Here is a 19,689-nt window from a genome sequence, read left to right as displayed (position 1 = left end):
ACAGAAAAGAGCCAGGTATCAAAGATTGGCTCATTGGACTTTGTCAAAGTAAGCATTTAAGTCAGCATGTCACAATCCTTAATAGTCTTTGATGCATCCGGTGTCGTAAGATACCAATACAACAATAAGACCAACCCATTTAATGACTTTATTTATGCAATTGCTAATGATACCGTGCTTTACCATGATTCGAACTTCATTTCTTTTAAATCGAATCAAAGAAAATTTTATAGCATAAAAAGAGACAAATTATATACTGCTTTATACTTTGAGGTTGTTACTACTATTGACCAAGAAAAGATTAGGCAAACGTTGAATGATGTTTTGAAAACATATCTTAAATTAACTGAAAATGATGAAGATTCAAGTAAGTTGAAAAAATTGATTGATTATCAATTTAACCAATTAATGCAATATAAACAACAAGTGAAAGCTGTTGATAATCCTTCTTCTGCATCTCCCATAAATAGCGGCACAAGCACGCCTAAGAAAACCCACGTAACCAATTCGAAGAAGAAGATGAGAAAATGGGATAATGGTGAAATGGTTGAAGATGGTGTTGATGAATCAATACTAGATTATTCTGAGAGTAAAGAAGGATCTGTTGGTCCAAGTGATAATACCCAACAGTTGAAAGTTGATTTATCTTCTTTTAGTCACCAAGATGATTTGATTTTGGTTAATGAACTAAATGATATTCTAGATGATAGTGAAGATGATGAAACCACTCAAGATGGTTCAAGTAAATCGAAAGGAGTTTCAAGTTTTTTCAATAAACTTAGTTCTTATTTCGGATCAACTGTTGATATACAAGAAATAACAAAAAAATTTCAAGATCAATTAGTTTCTAAAAATATTCACCCAGCAACTTCAAAATTAATTCTTGAACGTATAAATAATAAATTTGGTAATAAGACTCAAGTTACTCCAAAAGAGTACAAAGATGTTTTAGTTGAAGAACTAACTAAAATTTTAACACCAAATGTTTCAACCGATTTATTATATGATATCAAAGGCAGAAATAACCAAAGACCTTATGTCATATCAGTTGTTGGTGTTAACGGAGTGGGTAAATCAACAAATTTAGCAAAATTGGCTTATTGGTTTTTACAAAATAATTTAAACGTCTTGATTTGTGCTTGCGATACTTTTAGATCTGGAGCTGTTGAACAATTGAAAGTTCATGTTAACAATTTGAAGACTTTGAATAACTCAACTTCTAAAATTGATATTTTTGAAAAAGGTTATGGTGGTGGTGATCATGTTGTTACTACAGCTAAACTGGCAATTAATCATGCTCAACAAGAAAGTTATGATATAGTTTTAATCGATACCGCCGGTAGAACTCACTCAAATGCTAAATTAATGACCCCATTGAAAAAATTTGGAGATGCCGCTAATCCTGATAAGATTATAATGGTTGGGGAAGCCTTAGTTGGTACTGATTCAATTGATCAAGCTATAAACTTCAATAATGCTTTCGGTAACAGAAGAAATCTTGATTTTTTCATCATTTCAAAAGTTGATACAGTTGGTGATTTAGTCGGTACAATGATAAATATGGTCATGGCAACAAAAGTTCCTATCTTATTCATGGGTACCGGCCAGACTTACACTGACATTAAAAGACTCAACATTAAAAGAATCGTTGATATGTTAACCAACTAAAGCATTTACACAAATTCTTCTAAACACAAAATCAGTAATTACTACCTATTGTAACAATACTCTTACTCTTTAATATTAATACAACTAATGACTATTATTTTGTAGTGAGATTGTGATCAGACAACTGTATGAACGAAAAACTCCATATATAGTCTCTCTTTCTTTTCCATTTAAAGTTCATTTTAAACCAAGAATATATAAGTCTATGATCAAGGCTATAAATACCTTGTTTCTATTATTGTAATCGATTTTAGAAGCTTTTACGGAATTTTTTTTTCTTTTCTTTGACAGAATTCGCTTCCTCCCTTTATTAACTATTTTAAGAATTGGGTCTTTTGCGAAGTACTCTTCGAATTCCTTATAATCCTCTTCTACGATAGATCTTTCCTCCTTTACTCTTGGTCGCCTCATTTGTTTTTCAATCCTTAGAATTATAATCAGCATTTGGCTAGAATTGAGTGGAGGCTGTCAAATCGGGTTTAGACACTGCATACTTTTTTTTTTTGTATTTTGACTTGCTAAGCTTGCCAAATTGAACTTTGACAATTTAATGAAACCATGCTTCTTAGAAAATCCAGACCAGGGGCCAACCGTTCCAGATCGAGCTCTTTCAAGAAGACTAGTCAACCCCCCACATGGGATAGTCGATTATTCTTGAAGATCAATGCAAATCGTGCGGCCGACTTGGTACAGCCTAGCCAATTTCTGAATGATGAATCAAATACTCAACCAGCGTTGACTTCTAGGAAAAGTGTCAATCCAGTTTTGGTTGCCCTGTTGAATAAAACGAAAAAGAAAACTTCGAGAAAATTGAACACCAACCAACCAACTTGGGATGATATCATAACTATTGAATTAAAACCTAATGACTACTCCCAGGTTTTGACATTATCCATATGGGATAAACATAAAAGCTCCAAAGTGTATCTTGGTGAGCTTAGGCTCTTTGTTAAAGATATCTTCATAAGAGACGGCGTTTTTAAATCCTCCACGGAACTTAGGTGGCATAAATTATACTCCACTAAATCCCACCATAGTTTCGTTACTGGTTCATTGTTGGTATCTTTCGAGTTGCTTATCAAGAAGAAAAAGACGAAAAAGTCTACCAGGCAAAAGAATTTGGATATAGTTGAGCAAGAAGAGTTACCTTTTTCTGGCTTCAATAGTGACAGTGCAAGGGTTGATAGTGATTTGGCAAATAACAACGTAATTGTTAATGTTGTTCCGCCCTCTCGTAATCCGACTGGAGCAGGAGAATTAAACGATAAAGTTGATAATCTTGCGATATCAGATACAGAAGTAGAAATCAAAGACGCAAATCAAGCGTTACTTCAATCATGGTTTGATTCCTTGCTTTATCCGGATCCGAGCGTATCCATTATTCAACTCGATGACCAAGGATTTTACGCCGATGAAGGTGAAATATTTCCGGACCCAGCAGTGGGTATTTCTGATATCGAATCAATGGATGAGGCATCAGTCTATGGTCGCTCACGATCAGGATCTAATGCAAGTTCATTGGTGAAAACTGATAATGCTACAAATATTAATTTACAAGGCCAAACCATGAACAATTTTATGGAAGACTCAAATCATAATAGTAGTCTGCAATTTTTATCTGTGACTCCTCCAGGGGAAGAAGACGTGGCTTCGTCTGATGTATCGTATTTTTCGACTGATAGTGCTTTTAATAGTGATTTCATTAGTGACAGAGAAAACATATTCAGTGAAAATCATTCTGTCAAGAGTAAATCCAAGAAAAGATTCGGTAGAAAGCGTAAACTGAAAGCTTTAGAAAAATTCGAAGTAAAGAATCGTAAAGTGTTGGGTGTCTTATTTTTAGAAATTGTTTCCTGTACTGATTTACCCCCGTTGAAAAATATGACAAGAACGTCTTTTGACATGGATCCCTTTGTTGTTGTTACATTTGGTAAGAAGACATTTAGAACTAGTTGGAAACGTCACACTTTAAATCCAATTTTCAATGAGAGGTTAGCCTTTGAAGTCATGTCCCATGAACGTAATTTCGATGTTCAATTTTCGATTTTAGATAAAGATCATTTTTCATTCCACGATAATGTTGCAAATCTCTCTCTTTCTATGAATGATTTGAGATCTCTTTCCACTCAAGTTCCTGAACAAAAATCTGAAGAGGAAAAGGAAGACCTGGAAGTTTTCTCCAATGTAACACCTTCAGGTGTTTCAACACCCCCAACAACTACTTCTCAATCGCTGCCTGCCCCTAACTCACTGGATGATGAAATTCTGAAAAAAGGTATAAAAATTTTGGAAGATGATAATATGGTTGAATCTATAAGAAAGAAGAAATTCATGAAACGTAAGAAGGTCACCTTACTGTATGCTGATACATCAAATTTTAAGACCATGAATCTTTCGCTAAAGCTACATGACTCAAAGTTAAACGAAAAATATAAACCTATTTTAAAAGTAAGATCAAGGTTTCAACCTTATGATGAATTGAGAAGACAATTTTGGAAAATCTTACTAGACCAATATAATTTCAATGAGACTCCTGGCCAATACGATTATATTGAATTGATATCAGTACTTGATACATTTGGATGCGAAAACAGTGATGACATTGTTGCAAAATTTTTCCAAAAATATGGTAGATCAACGTGGGGCGGAGACGTATTAAAAGATGAAGAAATTATCGATTGTTTAGAAGAACATGTTTTATCAAAGACTAAACCAGAAGATAAAATTTTTGAAATCGAAAAGTGTCCATTATGCTATCAAAAGAAGCTATCTAAAAAGTTAGATATAGATATAATCACCCATGTAGCAATTTGTGCATCTAAAGATTGGAGTATTGTTAACAAATTATTAGTTTCGTCCTATGTCACCCCTCAAGCTGCAACAAAAAGATGGTTTAGTAAAGTTTTAATAAAACTTACTTATGGGAAATACCAAATCGGTAGTAATTCGGCTAATATTTTAGTGCAAGATCGTACCACTGGTATTATAATGGAAGAAAAAATGGGGGTATATGTTAGATTGGGTATAAGATTATTGTACAAAGGATTAGATAAAGCCAAAACAAGGAGAGTCCGACAATTACTTAGAAAACTTAGTGTCAAACAAGGAACAAAGTTTGATCATCCAAGTTCGAAAAATGATATTGAATCATTCATCAAGTTTCATAAATTAGACTTAACTCAATGCTTAATTGAAGATCCCCAAAAATATAATACTTTTAACGAATTTTTTTATCGAAGATTAAAGCCGGGAGCAAGACCAAACGAATCACCTAAAGATTGCAGAATTGTGGTATCACCAGCAGATTGTAGGTGTACAGCATTCGAAACGGTTGATTTAGCCACTGAATTGTGGATTAAAGGACGAAATTTTTCATTAGCAAAATTATTTAACGGTAATTTTAGTAATTTACAGGATACTGATTTATTCAAACCTGAAAAAAGTACTTTAGGTATTTTTAGACTAGCACCCCAAGATTATCATAGATTCCATTGTCCGGTTGATGGGAAGATCCGTTCAATCAAATATATCGAAGGGGAGTATTATACTGTAAATCCAATGGCAATAAGAAGTGATTTAGATGTTTTTGGGGAAAACGTTAGAGTTCTTATTTCAATAGACACAAAAGAATTTGGAACAGTAATAATGATTGCAGTGGGCGCCATGATGGTTGGATCGACCATATTGAGTGTGAAGGAAGGAGATTTCGTTAAAAGAGGTGAAGAAGTGGGATACTTTAAATTTGGAGGATCCACTATTGTTTTATTGTTTGAAAAACTGAAATTCCAATTCGACGTTGATTTATTAGATAATTCGAAAACTTGCATTGAAACTCTTATTAGAGTAGGACAGAGTATTGGGCATGCACCTGAAGTCGACGAATTTAAAAGGGATCATATTGATTTTGGTAAACAATCCAAGGAATTCAAATTGAAATTGATTAGAGTTTTGACTGGAGGAGACTTGAATGATCCAAATGAGTTGAGTAATTGGGAAAGTTCTAACATCAAAATTTCTAATGAAGACATTAAGAAATTGATCAAAACAACAGAAGACCCAGGTTATGTTGAGGACGAAGAAGAAAACGACTTTGACAGCGAAGACGATGAAATTCTGCTCGATAGCAGAGATCATTAACTTCAAATATATTTGCATCATCTTTTTTTTTTTTGTGAATTTTTTTTTTTAAGTACATGTTATTCATTAGTAATGGCTATCATATTTATTAAGAAGTACTATATACTTGTATTATACACCGAATAGACCTGGGTGTAGCTGCGTAACCAGGTATAGAAGAACTAAAAAATCGTGAGTAGTAAAAAGGAGGGGAAGGCTCTTTTCAATAACGACCTTGAAAGTAGCTTACAGGAACGTAGATGTCATCCTCCTTGTAACCTTTGACTTCTTCCATGTTACGTACATGCCATCCTATATAATCTAAGTCATGTTTGATACTATCGATTTCATCATACTTTGATTGGATCAAAGATGGAACCAAAACTACTTTGGTGATGATTGGGGGAACACTCAATCCTGCTAACAAACCTAAAACAACTGGTGATTTAGTAATGAATGACATTAAAACTACTGACTAAACAAAATTTGAATAACCTCAAGTTTTGAGAAACCACGGGGAATCTAGTGCTATTTATACCAAAGGACCGATTTCCTTTTTTTGTGGGGAGTTGACCTAAAAAAAAAGAAAAAAAAAACGATAAGCAGATTGAGCCCGGAGAAATTGAGCTGTCATCGGAACAGGCAAAATCGACTGATTCACTAAAACAACCAAAACTCAGTTTGCACGCCGCTAAAAGACAACAGACGTAGTAAAACAAGGTTGGGACCTCGCTAGAAATTTCCTAGTTGCAAAAAAGGATAGCTTTGGTGCAACAGAATTAGTGTAAGGGAGAGCCGGAGTTGTTGATTGAGGAATGCCTCGGAATAAGAGCGATTACTACAAATACATGGATTATCACAAGACATACACCGTAAATATAGAAAATAGAGACAAATAGACAATATCAAGGGATATGTGTATATGTATATATAAATTAAGTTGAGTTTAGTTGTAAGATTATTTCTTTTGTTGACCACCGTACAATTTTCTCCATTCATCGACTTTCTTTTCATCGATTCTTTGGAATAAGTATTGGGCCTTACCAATGTTGTGACCGGGTTCCAAGACTAATTCGAATTTGTCGGTGATGGATAAAGGAGGAGCGTTCAAGATTTGGGAGATTTGAGTTCTGGTTTGGGGCATGAAAGGAGAAATGACTGCACTAACCAAGTAAATCAAGTTCAATCCAACGGCAACAACAGCATCCGATTTATTTGGAGAATTGTTATATAAGGAATTATCTAATTTATTATCTTGTAAGAATTGGTTACCACGAGCAGAAATTGCCATTGCAATTTCCAAACCACGACGTAAATTAACTGATTCCATTGTATCAATATAAGATTTTAATAAAGTATTAATATCATTTTCAAAATCTTTATAACCTGGAATATCACTTGGGTTATAATTGGGGATAACACCGTTATATTTGGCAATGGCAAATTTGACTAACCTATTGACAAAATTACCCAAGTTTGCTAATAACTCACTGTTATTTTTGGTGACAAATTCTTTCCACGAGAAATGGGAGTCAGAAGTTTCTGGTCTGACTGACGTTAAATAGTATCTCCAAACTGATGGTGAAATACCGGTATCTTTAGCATTATTACCAAAGACACCAACTCCACGAGATTTCGAAAATTTACCATCTTCATATTGTAAATATTCAGTAGTATTAATATGATGTAATTTAGTCCAATTATCACCAGTACCGATTTGAGTAGATGGGAAAACAACAGTATGGAATGGAACATTATCTTTACCCATAAATTGATACAAATCAACTTTTTCTGGGTTGAACCACCATTTCTTCCAATCTTCTGCTCCTTTATCTTTAAAATAATTAGCAGTAATTGAAACATATCCAATAGTGGCATCAAACCAAACATATAGAACCTTATCTTTAAATTTGTCTAATGGTACTGGGGTACCCCAAACTAAATCTCTAGTAATACATCTTGGTTCTAAACCTTGTTTTAACCATGAACCAGTAATAGTCTTGGAATTCTTTGACCATGATCCCTTTTCAGACGCTTCTTCAACCCATTTTTTCTCTTGTTCTTCTAAATCGTTTAATTTAAGATAAATATGAGTAGATTTTTTGGGAACAGGTGATGCATTATCAAGTTTACAACGTGGTTTAATTAATTCAAATGGATCTAATAAACTACCACATTTATCACATTGATCTCCTCTTGCATCATCATAAGAACATTTTGGACAAGTACCTTCAACGTATCTATCGGCTAAGAAGGCTTTGTGAACTTCACAGTATAATTGTTCAGTAGTTTGTTCCTCTAAATAATTGTTATTATATAATTTCATAAAGATATCTTGAGCAATTTCAGTTTGTAATTCAGTAGTAGTTCTACCGAAATAATCAAATTCAATATCAAACCAATCGTAAACTTCTTTATGAATCTTATGATATTTATCACATAACTCTTGTGGAGTCACTTTATCTTCTAATGCTTTAGTTTCAGTAGCAGTACCATATTCATCAGTACCGGAAATAAAGATAGCATTATAATTTCTATTTTTCACATAACGAGCGTATATATCTGCTGACAAAACTGAACCAACAATATTACCCAAATGTGGAACGTTATTAACATATGGTAAAGCTGATGTAATTAAAATGTTTCTTTCATTGTCTTTTGGTAAAATTCTTGATCCTTGATCTTTGACTAAATGACCAGTTCTAACTTTTTGAGCACCAGTATTTGTTTCTTTAACTCTTTCTAACTTGGTGATTGATGAAGCATGTTCAATAGCTTTTGAAACTTCTGGTAATTTGGCAAATTCTGAAATCCAATCACTCAAGACATTTTCATCTTTAGAATCGATAAAAGCAGGATATAAAGCTGAAAATAAGATTATTTGGGCAGCTTTCATTTCGGCCTTTCCAAAAAATGACTTCACTTCTTCAGTAGCTACTTTAATAACATTTTCCTTCTTGTTGGATTTAAGGGCTTTATAAACAAGTAATTCTTCAAAATTAATAGCTGGATGGCTTGTAAAATCACCAGCTAAGTACTTAACAATGGCATTGGCTTCATTCAATTGAAATCCGGTCTTTTTATCCTTTAATTCAACTGAAATATCTTCTTCACTGATTGTAACAGCCAATTTTGGTTGATAAACCTGAGAAGCAATTGATAATTTTAAATTATTAACAAGACTTAAAAGATTGTTGCCCTTATCAGCAAATAACTCCAAAGAAGACATCCTATACTAATTATACTCTTATTTTGGTAACCTCTCTGGTTATAGGACTTAATGACAAAATTCAGTACTGTCTTTAAAGGTTTCCTTCAAAAAGATTTTTTTTTTTTTTTTCATCTCGATGGAAAAAATGACTAACATTCAATACACGCAGTTTTCACCAAGATGGTTTCATAAGCTTCTGCTTTGATTTCCATAACACAACTACGTTATTTGTTCAAGCTATAATGTTAATGCGTGGCTATTCACGTATAGGCTCATCATTTTGCAACACACTGATACGGTACTTGTCCACATATGTCGGAATTGATCCTCATAACAGTCTTATAACGAAAGTAGAATCAAGTCGATCATCGGGGAAGTCTGGTGTCCTTGGGGATACTAGCTTCATAGCGAAGGATAATATAACAACTAAAGGTACCTTTACCACCAGTGGATCTCTAATGCTTTCGAATTACAAAAGTCCATTCGATGCCACAGTTGTAGACCTATTAGAAGAAGCTGGTCTGAAACTTATAGGTAAGGCCAACTTGGACGAATTTGGGATGGGATCTTCAAATACAAACTCCTATTATGGAAGTACCCTCAATCCATTGTATGAAAATGAGGAGCGTGTGCCCGGTGGTTCTTCTGGTGGCTCTGCAGCAGCTGTTGCAGCATCATTAGCATCATTTAGTCTAGGTACTGATACTGGTGGATCAGTTAGATTACCGGCCAGTTATTGCGGAGTGATTGGTTTTAAACCAAGTTATGGTAGGATCTCCAGATGGGGGGTTATTGCATATGCACAAAGTCTAGATACCGTTGGTATACTTTCAAAAGACGTTGCTTTAGCAGAAAGAGTGTTCAATGTTTTAGACAAATACGATGACAAAGATCCAACCTCATTACCAGAAAGTATTCGAACTCAAGTTGAGAAACACCAGCACCTCTCGTCTAAGTCTAAGTTTGTTATCGGTATACCACAGGAATTCATACTTGAAGACTTAACTGCACAAGCCAGATCCCAGTGGCTGCAAGTTTTAGTCAAGTTATTGAAAGCTGGTCATGAGTTAAAGCCGATAAGCATCCCTAGCATTAAAAAACTGCTTTCGTCTTATTATACTCTAGCTACCGCAGAAGCTGCTTCCAACTTATCTCGTTTCGACGGAGCTAGATACGGTTTTAATGATGAAGAAGTAAAAGAAACAGCTTACAAAACTCTAACAGAAAACCGTTCTAAAGGATTTGGGCCAGAGGTTCAAAGGAGAATTTTATTGGGAAATTATACTTTGTCTTCTGAGTCTGGAAATCATTACTTAAAGGCTAATGAACTTCGTCAAAGATTAGTGGGAGAGTTCAATGAAACATTCAGATTTTATAATCCACTTTTATCTGAATATGTTTCTAAATCAAATGGTTGTGATATTCTCATTTCTCCAACTTCAATTGATCCGGCCCCTACTATTGACGAATATAAGAGTAAATCTAAAGAAAACTTTCTTACTGGTTACATAAATGATATTCTAACCATTCCTGCATCATTAGCTGGATTACCTGCTATATCGATTCCCTTACCAGCAGCGAAACAAGGTATTCAATTGATGGCACAGTATGGTGATGATAAAACTTTGCTTCAAGCAGCAAAATCAATAGAAAAATTGCTTATTTAGATTAATTACATTTTCTAAATATATCTTACGTGTATATACATATATATAATATAAAGAGTTAAAGTATGAGGTGTTGAATATCATAACATCATTATTCACTAATTAATTCGTGAGTTTGAGGGGTGAAAAGAGGTTGAATGTAGTTGCAGCCAAAGCAAAGCAAAACTGGAATCATTAAAGGTGTCAAGGAAAGAATTAAAAAAATAACAAAAGGGTAAAATGCAAATTAATTAGCACGAATGCAATAAGGATCTGTTGAATTATTCCCTATTGCATACTTATTTTGAAATTGAAAGAAAACGGTTTTTTTTTTTTAAAAAAAAGGCAAAAATGAAAAAAACAAAATGAAAGCTTCAGTGTCTACCAAGCAAAGTCAAAAATTCTTCTCTAGTTTTTTGTTGATCCCGGAAACAACCTAACATGCAACTTGTGGTTGTAGAAGAGCCAGTTTTTTGAACTCCTCTACTTACCATACACATATGGGTTGCTTCGAGGACGACAGCAACACCCCTTGGTTTTAAAATTTCGCTTAAAGCCATTGCAATTTGCTTGGTTAATCTTTCCTGAACTTGAAATCTTCTTGCGTACATTTCAGCTAATCTTGCGAGTTTAGATAATCCCAAAACTCTTTTATTTGGAATATATGCAATATGAGCTTTACCGAAGAAAGGAACTAAGTGGTGTTCACATAAAGAGTATATTTCAATGTCTCTAACAATAACCATTTCATCATGATTTTCTTCGAAAACAGCCCTTTTAATGACGTCTCTGATATTATCTTCATATCCTTTAGTGAAGAACAACATAGCACGAGCATAACGTTCTGGGGTTTCCAACAATCCTTCCCGATCAACATCTTCACCTAATTCGGATAAAATGGTCTTGACAGCACCAGCAATACGCAATTCTCGTGCCTTAGCTTCTTCAGGTGTCTGTTCGATACGTGAACGTGCTCCTTGTGATGGCCATGACAAACCGTCAAAATCTATAGGAGGATTTAAAGTACATGGTGAAGCAACCCTGGTTTGTAATGGAGTACCAAAATTATTACGAATAGAATCCTCACCACTATTCAATTTGGCTCTTTTCAAAGGTAAAACGGAACTTGGAGCATGGATGCCATTAGCACGATCTGATTGTTCAGAACTGCCTTTAGAAGTTGAAGATGATGGTAATGGGTTACTGTACTCTGACATGATAATAATTTCGGCTCTTAAATCAAGATTTCGGCAAGCAAGATAAGACACCGTCTTAGGTTTTATAAAGGGAAATCGAACAATTCCAGTTATAGTTTTTTTCTAATTTTTCTCTTTTTTTTCATTCTAGTGTAATTAGTCAATTTTCAAAAAAAATATAGTGATGAGGATTACATTAAACATTTCGCAGTTATGTCACGTGCAAATACGATAGGACTTAATGATAAGCCAATGCTTCAGTAAAGCTTTTACATCATAAGATTAAAAGATAAATATTTATTTATGGTGGTATAATAAGAAAAAAAGGACATAAAACGGAAAGCTGCAAATGAGATGAAATGTTTGAAATAGACTTTCATAAAAGTATTTTTTTATCATTATCGGTTCTTCCAAATTTTTTTTTTTTTTTTTTTTTTTTTTTCAATTTTATAAATTTTAAAAGTAGTATGTTTTTCAGAGTTTATGATTCTGATTCATAACTAACCATCATCACTTCGAAAAGAAATAAAGATCTCGGGACACGTTAGGGAATTAGGAAACTTGGGTAAAGAAAAAAGGAAAGAGTAAAAGAGAGCATAAATTAAATAAAAACGAAACGAAAACGACTGAAATACAAACGAAAATAAAAAAAAGTATCTGGATTAGGTATCCAATGCAAATGGGTTCAAGACACGAACAGTCAAGCATGGTAAGGCCATACCAATTTCTGCTCTGATTAAAACAGGAACTTGTTTCAATTCGCGGATTTCTTGAATGTAAGAATTATGTTCAACCCTAGTAATAACGTCTTGCAAGTATGGTTTCAATCCACCTTCGATATCACCAGCAGTGGTACCAGCATCACTCTTAATAACCGAGGATGAATTAGTTCTGATGTTTTTAGGGAAAGAACCTTGGGTTGGAGAAGAAGGCATAGATCTAGTATTGTTCGAGTCTTTCAATTCATTATCTTTTTGAATAGAAGGAACAGCCAAATTTGGAGGTTGCAAATTCAATTTAGCCAATTTGTTAATAATTGACTCAGTTGCAACACTCTTCTTTTCCAATCTTGCCTTATTTTGAATCTTAGCAGCTTGTACGGCAGAAGTTCTGTATTTGTTCTTGATAGAAGATCTGTAACTTAAAGAAGTCTTTTCATCTGGAGGAACGTATGTAGCTGAGTCAACTCCTTTGTCCCAATATAATTCTAAAACACGTTCAGTCTTATCAAATTCAGCTTTAACTAGAGGTAATTGATCCCCATGAACTCTCTTTTCAACACCAAATTCGGGAATGAAAACATCAAAAGATGATTCGTAAACCTGAACAACAGTACCAATACACAATAATTGACCGGCGCTTTCACTAATTTCATTAATTGTTTGGGATAATAATAAATGAATGGCTTGTTCCTGAGCATTTGCAGCGCAATCTTTCTTAAAATTACAATATTCAGCAGTTGCCTTTAAAGCATCCAAATCAGCTTCTTTGTCATCCAAACTACCTTGCTTACCCTTATTGATAACTTGTTTTAATTGTCTATGAACAATCAAATCAGAATATCTTCTCAATGGGGCATTGAAATGTGTGTATAATGGTGTGTTAAAGTAATAATGACCATAACTATCTGGATCTTGCTTACCAGCAATGTAGTAACGTCCTCTCGACATACATTTATATAACAAAGTTTCAATACATTGTCTTTTAATTGGATCTTCAATCTTTAATATAGAGTTTTGCAATGTTGATGAAGTAGTGGTATCAATTTTGAAACCCAAGTTAGTAGCTTTTCTCACAAAAGTTTCCATTTTTTGTAAGGTAGGCAATGCATGACGACGTAATAAGGCTTGATCACCCAATCCAGCGTGAACTTTAGCGGCAATCGCATTATTGACTTTATGACTAATTTCAGAAATGATACTGAATGCTAAACTTTGTTTGAAAATGTTCAAATCTAATCTTACTTTTTCATCATCTAATTGGTCCAACAAAGTCAAGTTTGGGGTAATTCCCAAACTATGGTTATCCAAACGTTGACGACGGAATTCTTTTGCAATCAAACTGAAAGTTTTGATATAATCAGAAGCAGCTGATGATATATTGGTATTTGGAAGCGATTTATTTTCCAATATAGCATCAAAAGTGTCATAACTAACCAATTGTTTAGGAACAATGATAGTTTCATGGATGTAAAGATCCTCAACTTCAAAGTTTTCGGTATCAATTTCAAAAATCACAGACACAGCCAAATTTCTTTGGTTTTCTTTAAAAGAGATAAGCTCATTAACTTGTTCAGGGAATAATTGTGCAACTTTTTGAGGTAAGAAAACTGAAGATGATCTCTTCTTAGATTTACGATCCAAGACGCAGCCAGGTGGGATAAAGTAAGAAACATCTGCCGAATGGAAACCCAATTCAATTTTCAGTTCAGATAATCTTTTGATATGTAAAGCATGGTCAGAGAACAAGTTGTTTTGAGTGAAGGCAATAATATAATCATATGAGTATTCAACTCTATCAGGATTTTGTAATTCCGGTTCAATCAATGGTAAATCTCTAACATAAGAAGCAATAACTTCATTATCAGCATCATCATCAACAGGATATTCATCACACAAAAAGTTATTGTCTCTTAAAATTGAATCAATTTCAGTTGATGAGTCTTCAATCTTACCTAATTTACTAACCAAGGTACCAAAAGGATGTAAAGATGTGATGGGCCATCTTTTGATGGAAGCAACAAATAATTGATCACTATATTTTTCATGATTTTCAACAAAATCTTTTGGAGCTTGTTCAGTTGGGATGGCAATCAAAGGGACTTTTTTATCAGTTGGTTTAAACCATACAATTTTCGGAGCTTTTGGTGTATGGACAGAAGATTCTTTACCACTTTTCTTATCTTTAGCAGCTTGAGCAGCTTGAGCGGGTCTTAAAAGACCCAAAGTACCAGAAAAGATTTGACCTGGAATACGATCAACAACTGCAACAACATGGCCAGCATATAAAGGTTTAACTTCATCATTTATTTCCTCTTCTTCAACTAAAAGTAATGATTGACCTTCAACTTCAACGTCATCATTCTTTTTCATTGTTGGTCTTTGTTTCAATGAACCTCTTCTACCTAAGCCTTTCTCTTCATTTTCAGATTTTTCTTCTTTATTGGTTGGAGAACCACCAGCCGAGTTTGAGGCTGAGGAAGGAGCATTTGCTGAGATGGAAGTGGCATCATTATGAATATCATCATTCAAGACTGATGTAGAAGGGCCCTTGGTAAGAGTGTTGTCTTTTCTTCTCTTCTTTTCTTCTTTTTCCTTTTTAGATTCCCAAACTTCATCGACAACCAACAATTCAACGGCAACCAAATCACCTTCTAAAGCACGATTACGATCTTTGGAACCACAAATGAAAATATCAGCATCCAATAAACCGTCGGTTGAAACATAAGCATCAGATCTATTCTTTTTATTGACACGTAAAGTACCAGTGACTAAACGACCATCATTGATCAATTCTGGTAAGGATGATTGAGGTAAATAAGGAGCGAAAAGAGATTTACGACCATTATTTTGACCATTGGCACCCCCAGCACCCCCGGCACCACCAGAATTGGGTAAGAATTGAGCCAATGAAGAAATGGAAGAACCACCACCATAAGAACTATTTCTTGGTTTATGACCAGGAACGAAACCGGCTGATGGTGGTTCAAGACTTGAAAGGTTTCTTTGATGGGAACCGTAAGAATTAGGAGCAAGTTGCTGATTCAGTGGAGGTTGAGGTTGTTGTTGACTTCTCCAATTTGAATTCATATTACCACCATTTGAATCAAAATTTCTCGATCCCGATCTATAATGGGATAAACGTTTTTGATGACCTTTATCAGGGGAAGGACTAATTGAAAAGTTAGGAGTTGGAGGTAATAAAGAATTATTATTGGAAGCAGCTGGTGCTGGGGCAGGAGCAGGAGCAGGAGGAGGAGATTGTTGATTTGAGTGATTATCTGGAGGAAATTTAAACGATTGTTGGCCATAAGCCAAAGATCTTGATCTTCCGTGACTACTGTCTCTGCTGGTATTTGCAGATGAAGATGCGGAAAAGGGAGGTGAGATCGAATCATTGTCACCATCAGAAGAAGAAGCAGAAGCTGGGAATTTAAATGAGCCGATATTTTCTGAATCTCCACCAGTACCGGCAGCAGCAGCAGAAGATGGAGGTGTGGAACCTGAACTAGAAGGAGTCAAGGAAATACGGTTATTTTGTCTTTGACTTGCAGCCGCCTTAATAGCTTCATTCAAACCAAGGGAATGTCTTCTGCTATGACCTTGAACAGCAGAAGTGGATCCAGAAGCAGTTCTTCTGTGTCCCCCCGCGGCCGAATTTATCGAAGATGATCTCGAGTGACCACCATGACCGCGATAGTTATTTTGCGATGGCATCGAATCATTATTGGAGCGGCCAGGTGGATAGGTATACTGTTGATGCTGCTGCTGCTGCTGCTGCTGCTGCTGCTGCTGTAAGATCTGTTTTTGTTGAGCTTGAACGGCCTCCAATTGGCGTTGTAGGTTGTACTGTTCCACCATAAGAGTGGTCAACTCACTTGGAGAACGTCTATGAGCAATATGCAAGTTCTTTGGCTTCTTGGAACCAGGGACACTCAAATTGTCCCCAGCTGGTTTATCAGACATCTTTAGTTTAATTCAATTAGGGGAATTAGAAGAGCTGTGGGTCTTTTTTTCAAAAAATAAAAAAAAAAATAAAAAAAGGTGTCAAAACCCAGCAATTAAAGAGTGAGCACAAAAGTGTAATTTCCCAGTACCACTGACCAAAAATGCAACCCAGCGAAAAAGGATTGATATAGCAAAAGCGATTCAAAGGAAGGTAGATTCAATAACAAATCTACGGGTATAAGCTATAAAGCTGGAGCAAAGAAACAAGGCAAGAAAAAAAAAAAAAAGGAACTGGATTTAAACGCTGGGAAAGAAAAAAGAACAAATTTTTTTTAAACGCTATGAACAATAATGGGGAATGCGGATATGTAGAGGAGGTGGATGTGTTGTGGATGATGAAAGGAGTGAGCCCAGTCAGTAAGATGGCGATGATTGATCAAAGGCAATTGAAGTATCCAACTAAAGAAAAAGACTTGTGCAAAAGAAGCAAGGGGAATGGAAGGGGAGTTTTTTTAAAGGGAAAGGGAGGAAAAAAAAGTGATTTTTTTTGTAATTTTCGTCCTTTTTTTATCCTTCTTCTTTTTTTTTTGTTTTTCAACTGACACTCGGCAAAAGACCCGGACCTCGCAAGAAAAAACAACGAAAATTAAATGAAAAATAACGAGAAAAAAAGTAATGACACACTGGAGCCATGAAGGGGCTGTTACTGAGTGGTTGAAGTAAGAGCAATTGAGTGGCGGGATGTTGTTAGAGAGGGTAGTTGGGGGATGGGGATGAAAGAATCGTATACTCCGGTGATGTAATGGGCGCAGAGTTTAAGGAATGCCGTTAATCCTATAGTTTATTTTTGTAGTAGAGCGGATTCTATTTTTGTCCTGGCTTTTGGGTCACCTTGAATACGAGCGAAGGATTCGTCAAACAAGCTTGTAAAGAGGGTTTTTGAGTTGCCTGGGTTTAGATGATTGGTGAGTTACGGGCAGATGAGTGGCGAGTTACGGGCAGATGAGTGGTGAGTTACAGGTGGAAGGGGACTAGAAGCAATCGGTGTCATTATGCCGAATGCTGCAAAAAAAGAACAAACAAACAAAAAAAAAAGTGGTGCTTACAATAGTGCTTACAATACAAATTGATTAATAAATAGGATTAAGACTATAGAGAAATTTTTACAACTTCCAGTTGTAGAGATTGGGTATCGACCAAGACGATTTCCCCAGTAGAGCTGAATTTAGGAACGCTTATGAGCTTGACTTTAATTTGGTCGGATTGTAGCAAGTCAGCGTCGTATCTTTTCTGATTTCCGACAAAGTAGAGATGGGGGGTTTCGTTTCGCAATAAGTACGGATCGAAATTATCAAATGGATGGGAGTATAGAGTATCGGGAGCCGTTGGAATGATATTTTGCCATTTAATGCTTGAATTCATGATTTTCATTTCGATATGTTCATCATTAACAAGTTGCAGAGGAAGGTATTTCAAAATGTCGTCGACATTCTGACCACAAGTTCCAAGGATTCTCAATCCGTTTTCTAATTCTATCCAGGCTGGATTAGTTAATCGATGGAAGTTAATTCCTCCTAAATATTGTTTATTGGACCCTAGTAACGAGGGATGTAACTTTTGTTGTGGCAAGTTGATTTCTGCAGGATCGTTTGATCCTGGCATTATCAGAACTGGCATTGTCGGTAATAAATCATTAATGAGTTTGTTGAATGCAATTAATGATTGTGGATTAAATTTCGATGTATTTTTCAGTCCGTAGTTATTAGTGGTGACGAAATCTTCTTCTTCTCTTTTCAGCTTTTCTTCTTCGATACTGGCTACAGAATTCCCAGCTACTATTAATTGACTGATTCCACTTGAGTTATTCTTATCATTGGTATTTCCAAGGTATCCACATAAATATTGCTTCAATAATTCTAATTTTAAATCATATTCAATATCACTCTTGATATCAAGACCCGATATAATGGCAATTTTACCCAGGCCACTAGGAGTTAATGGTTTTTGTGGGGATATCTTGGGATAAACAACATCCATTATCTCAAATATACCAGCTTGTAATTCAATTCCTAATACCGCAATAATACATCCAGTTACTAAAATATTCTTCTTTAAGAATTCTTCGTTATGTAACACTGCTCGACCAGATTCATCTTCTAACATAACAATTGGTAATTCTTCACCAGTATAACTACTTGGTGCTTCCGGTAAAATATCATCAGTACCTTTCTCAACATCTTTCAAAATATTCAATTTATGGCTCATATCACTAAATACCGTCCCACTAACCCAGCACAATTCACCACTTTGAATGTCCAAGATTTTCTCCTTGTGAATAATATTCCTACCATCAACTTTCCGGGTGTTATCCCCCCATTTATCCATTGCTTCTGAATCAACTCTTTTTTTCATTGTTGAAAGTCGATATTGGTACATTGAATAATATTGCTTATCATATGGACGCGAACGATCTAACGTGAAATCATCTTGTTTATCGTACTCTTGGCATATTCCAACATTGGTTCGTTTAACTTCACCTGCACTTGCCTCGAGCCCACTATTCAAGTGCTCTGTATAACTCATGTTGCTTGATATACTGGGATATACGTCTTCCTCTTCATACTTCGATTTTTTTTTTTTTTTTTCAATAAAATGTGCACCACGACGCGTCCTCCGCACATTTTGATTAACTTATCCTTCCAACATCAATGAATAGAGGGATAGTGGGATAAATGACAAAGTTAATAGTTGATCCGGATGCCTTGAAGTTAGAATTCCCTCGTGCTTCGGAATCGCGTAGTGTAAGAGTACGCTTGCTAGTTCAAGTAATTGAGTATGATGATGCAAATGCTAATTTAGTTGTCAGAAAATTACCAAATTTCCCATCTACCTCAATTTCACTCGATGATTTCAGTCTTGAACAAGAATCAAGGTATGTCATCAATGTATTCGGCTTGTTATCGAATATTAATACCGAAATAACTGACCCAGGCTGTATTATCAGCTTGGTTGGTTATTATAATGGTGATAAAATACATCCTATAGAATGTTATCCAATCTCAGCAAACATCTTGAATTCGAAACGTCATGTTGATCACCTCGTTGAAATGACCAAGATGAAACCAATTGATTAAGATCTACGGATGAAGTAGGTACGAAGAATATATTATTTTTATATACATGGT

At 35.1% G+C, this 19,689-nt stretch overlaps 9 protein-coding genes across 9 annotated transcripts; 4 read left to right on the top strand and 5 right to left on the bottom strand.

Moving 5' to 3' along the window:
- Positions 1–66: 66 nt before the first annotated feature.
- SRP101 (Signal recognition particle receptor subunit alpha) lies at positions 67–1,668 on the top strand (the record flags this gene model as incomplete). Its single annotated transcript, XM_020218544.1, has 1 exon — positions 67–1,668. One exon carries the CDS (start codon positions 67–69, stop codon positions 1,666–1,668), a length of 1,602 nt encoding a protein of 533 aa, XP_020077035.1.
- Positions 1,669–2,226: 558 nt separating this feature from the next.
- Positions 2,227–5,805, top strand: PSD2 (phosphatidylserine decarboxylase 2; the record flags this gene model as incomplete). Its single annotated transcript, XM_020218539.1, has 2 exons — positions 2,227–3,181; positions 3,254–5,805. The coding sequence occupies 2 exons, from the start codon at positions 2,227–2,229 to the stop codon at positions 5,803–5,805; spliced, it is 3,507 nt and encodes a 1,168-aa protein (XP_020077034.1).
- A 137-nt stretch (positions 5,806–5,942) lies between these two features.
- Positions 5,943–6,257, bottom strand: HYPBUDRAFT_152670 (uncharacterized protein). Its single transcript, XM_020221135.1, has one exon. It carries the CDS (start codon positions 6,245–6,247, stop codon positions 6,008–6,010), a length of 240 nt encoding a protein of 79 aa, XP_020077033.1. The 5' UTR covers positions 6,248–6,257; the 3' UTR covers positions 5,943–6,007.
- Positions 6,258–6,742: 485 nt separating this feature from the next.
- Positions 6,743–9,013, bottom strand: MES1 (methionine--tRNA ligase; the record flags this gene model as incomplete). Its single annotated transcript, XM_020218581.1, has 1 exon — positions 6,743–9,013. One exon carries the CDS (start codon positions 9,011–9,013, stop codon positions 6,743–6,745), a length of 2,271 nt encoding a protein of 756 aa, XP_020077032.1.
- Positions 9,014–9,237: 224 nt separating this feature from the next.
- Positions 9,238–10,662, top strand: HYPBUDRAFT_148258 (glutamyl-tRNA(Gln) amidotransferase subunit; the record flags this gene model as incomplete). Its single annotated transcript, XM_020220113.1, has 1 exon — positions 9,238–10,662. One exon carries the CDS (start codon positions 9,238–9,240, stop codon positions 10,660–10,662), a length of 1,425 nt encoding a protein of 474 aa, XP_020077031.1.
- A 117-nt stretch (positions 10,663–10,779) lies between these two features.
- On the bottom strand, positions 10,780–11,910 carry HYPBUDRAFT_137928 (GTP cyclohydrolase I). The gene has a single exon (XM_020219651.1). It carries the CDS (start codon positions 11,856–11,858, stop codon positions 11,016–11,018), a length of 843 nt encoding a protein of 280 aa, XP_020077030.1. The 5' UTR covers positions 11,859–11,910; the 3' UTR covers positions 10,780–11,015.
- A 589-nt stretch (positions 11,911–12,499) lies between these two features.
- Positions 12,500–16,522, bottom strand: SSD1 (mRNA-binding translational repressor; the record flags this gene model as incomplete). The annotated part of the gene is made up of 1 exon (XM_020218525.1): positions 12,500–16,522. The coding sequence occupies one exon, from the start codon at positions 16,520–16,522 to the stop codon at positions 12,500–12,502; it is 4,023 nt and encodes a 1,340-aa protein (XP_020077029.1).
- Positions 16,523–17,640: 1,118 nt separating this feature from the next.
- On the bottom strand, positions 17,641–19,150 carry HYS2 (DNA-directed DNA polymerase delta subunit). Its single transcript, XM_020222737.1, has one exon. The coding sequence runs from the start codon at positions 19,085–19,087 to the stop codon at positions 17,654–17,656; it is 1,434 nt and encodes a 477-aa protein (XP_020077028.1). The 5' UTR covers positions 19,088–19,150; the 3' UTR covers positions 17,641–17,653.
- An 86-nt stretch (positions 19,151–19,236) lies between these two features.
- On the top strand, positions 19,237–19,638 carry TEN1 (Ten1p; the record flags this gene model as incomplete). Its single annotated transcript, XM_020218509.1, has 1 exon — positions 19,237–19,638. One exon carries the CDS (start codon positions 19,237–19,239, stop codon positions 19,636–19,638), a length of 402 nt encoding a protein of 133 aa, XP_020077027.1.
- Positions 19,639–19,689: the final 51 nt, after the last annotated feature.

Source organism: Hyphopichia burtonii, assembly GCF_001661395.1.
Source record: "Hyphopichia burtonii NRRL Y-1933 unplaced genomic scaffold HYPBUscaffold_3, whole genome shotgun sequence".
Classification (NCBI taxonomy): domain Eukaryota; kingdom Fungi; phylum Ascomycota; class Pichiomycetes; order Serinales; family Debaryomycetaceae; genus Hyphopichia; species Hyphopichia burtonii.
This window is presented reverse-complemented; position numbering and strand designations above follow the sequence as displayed.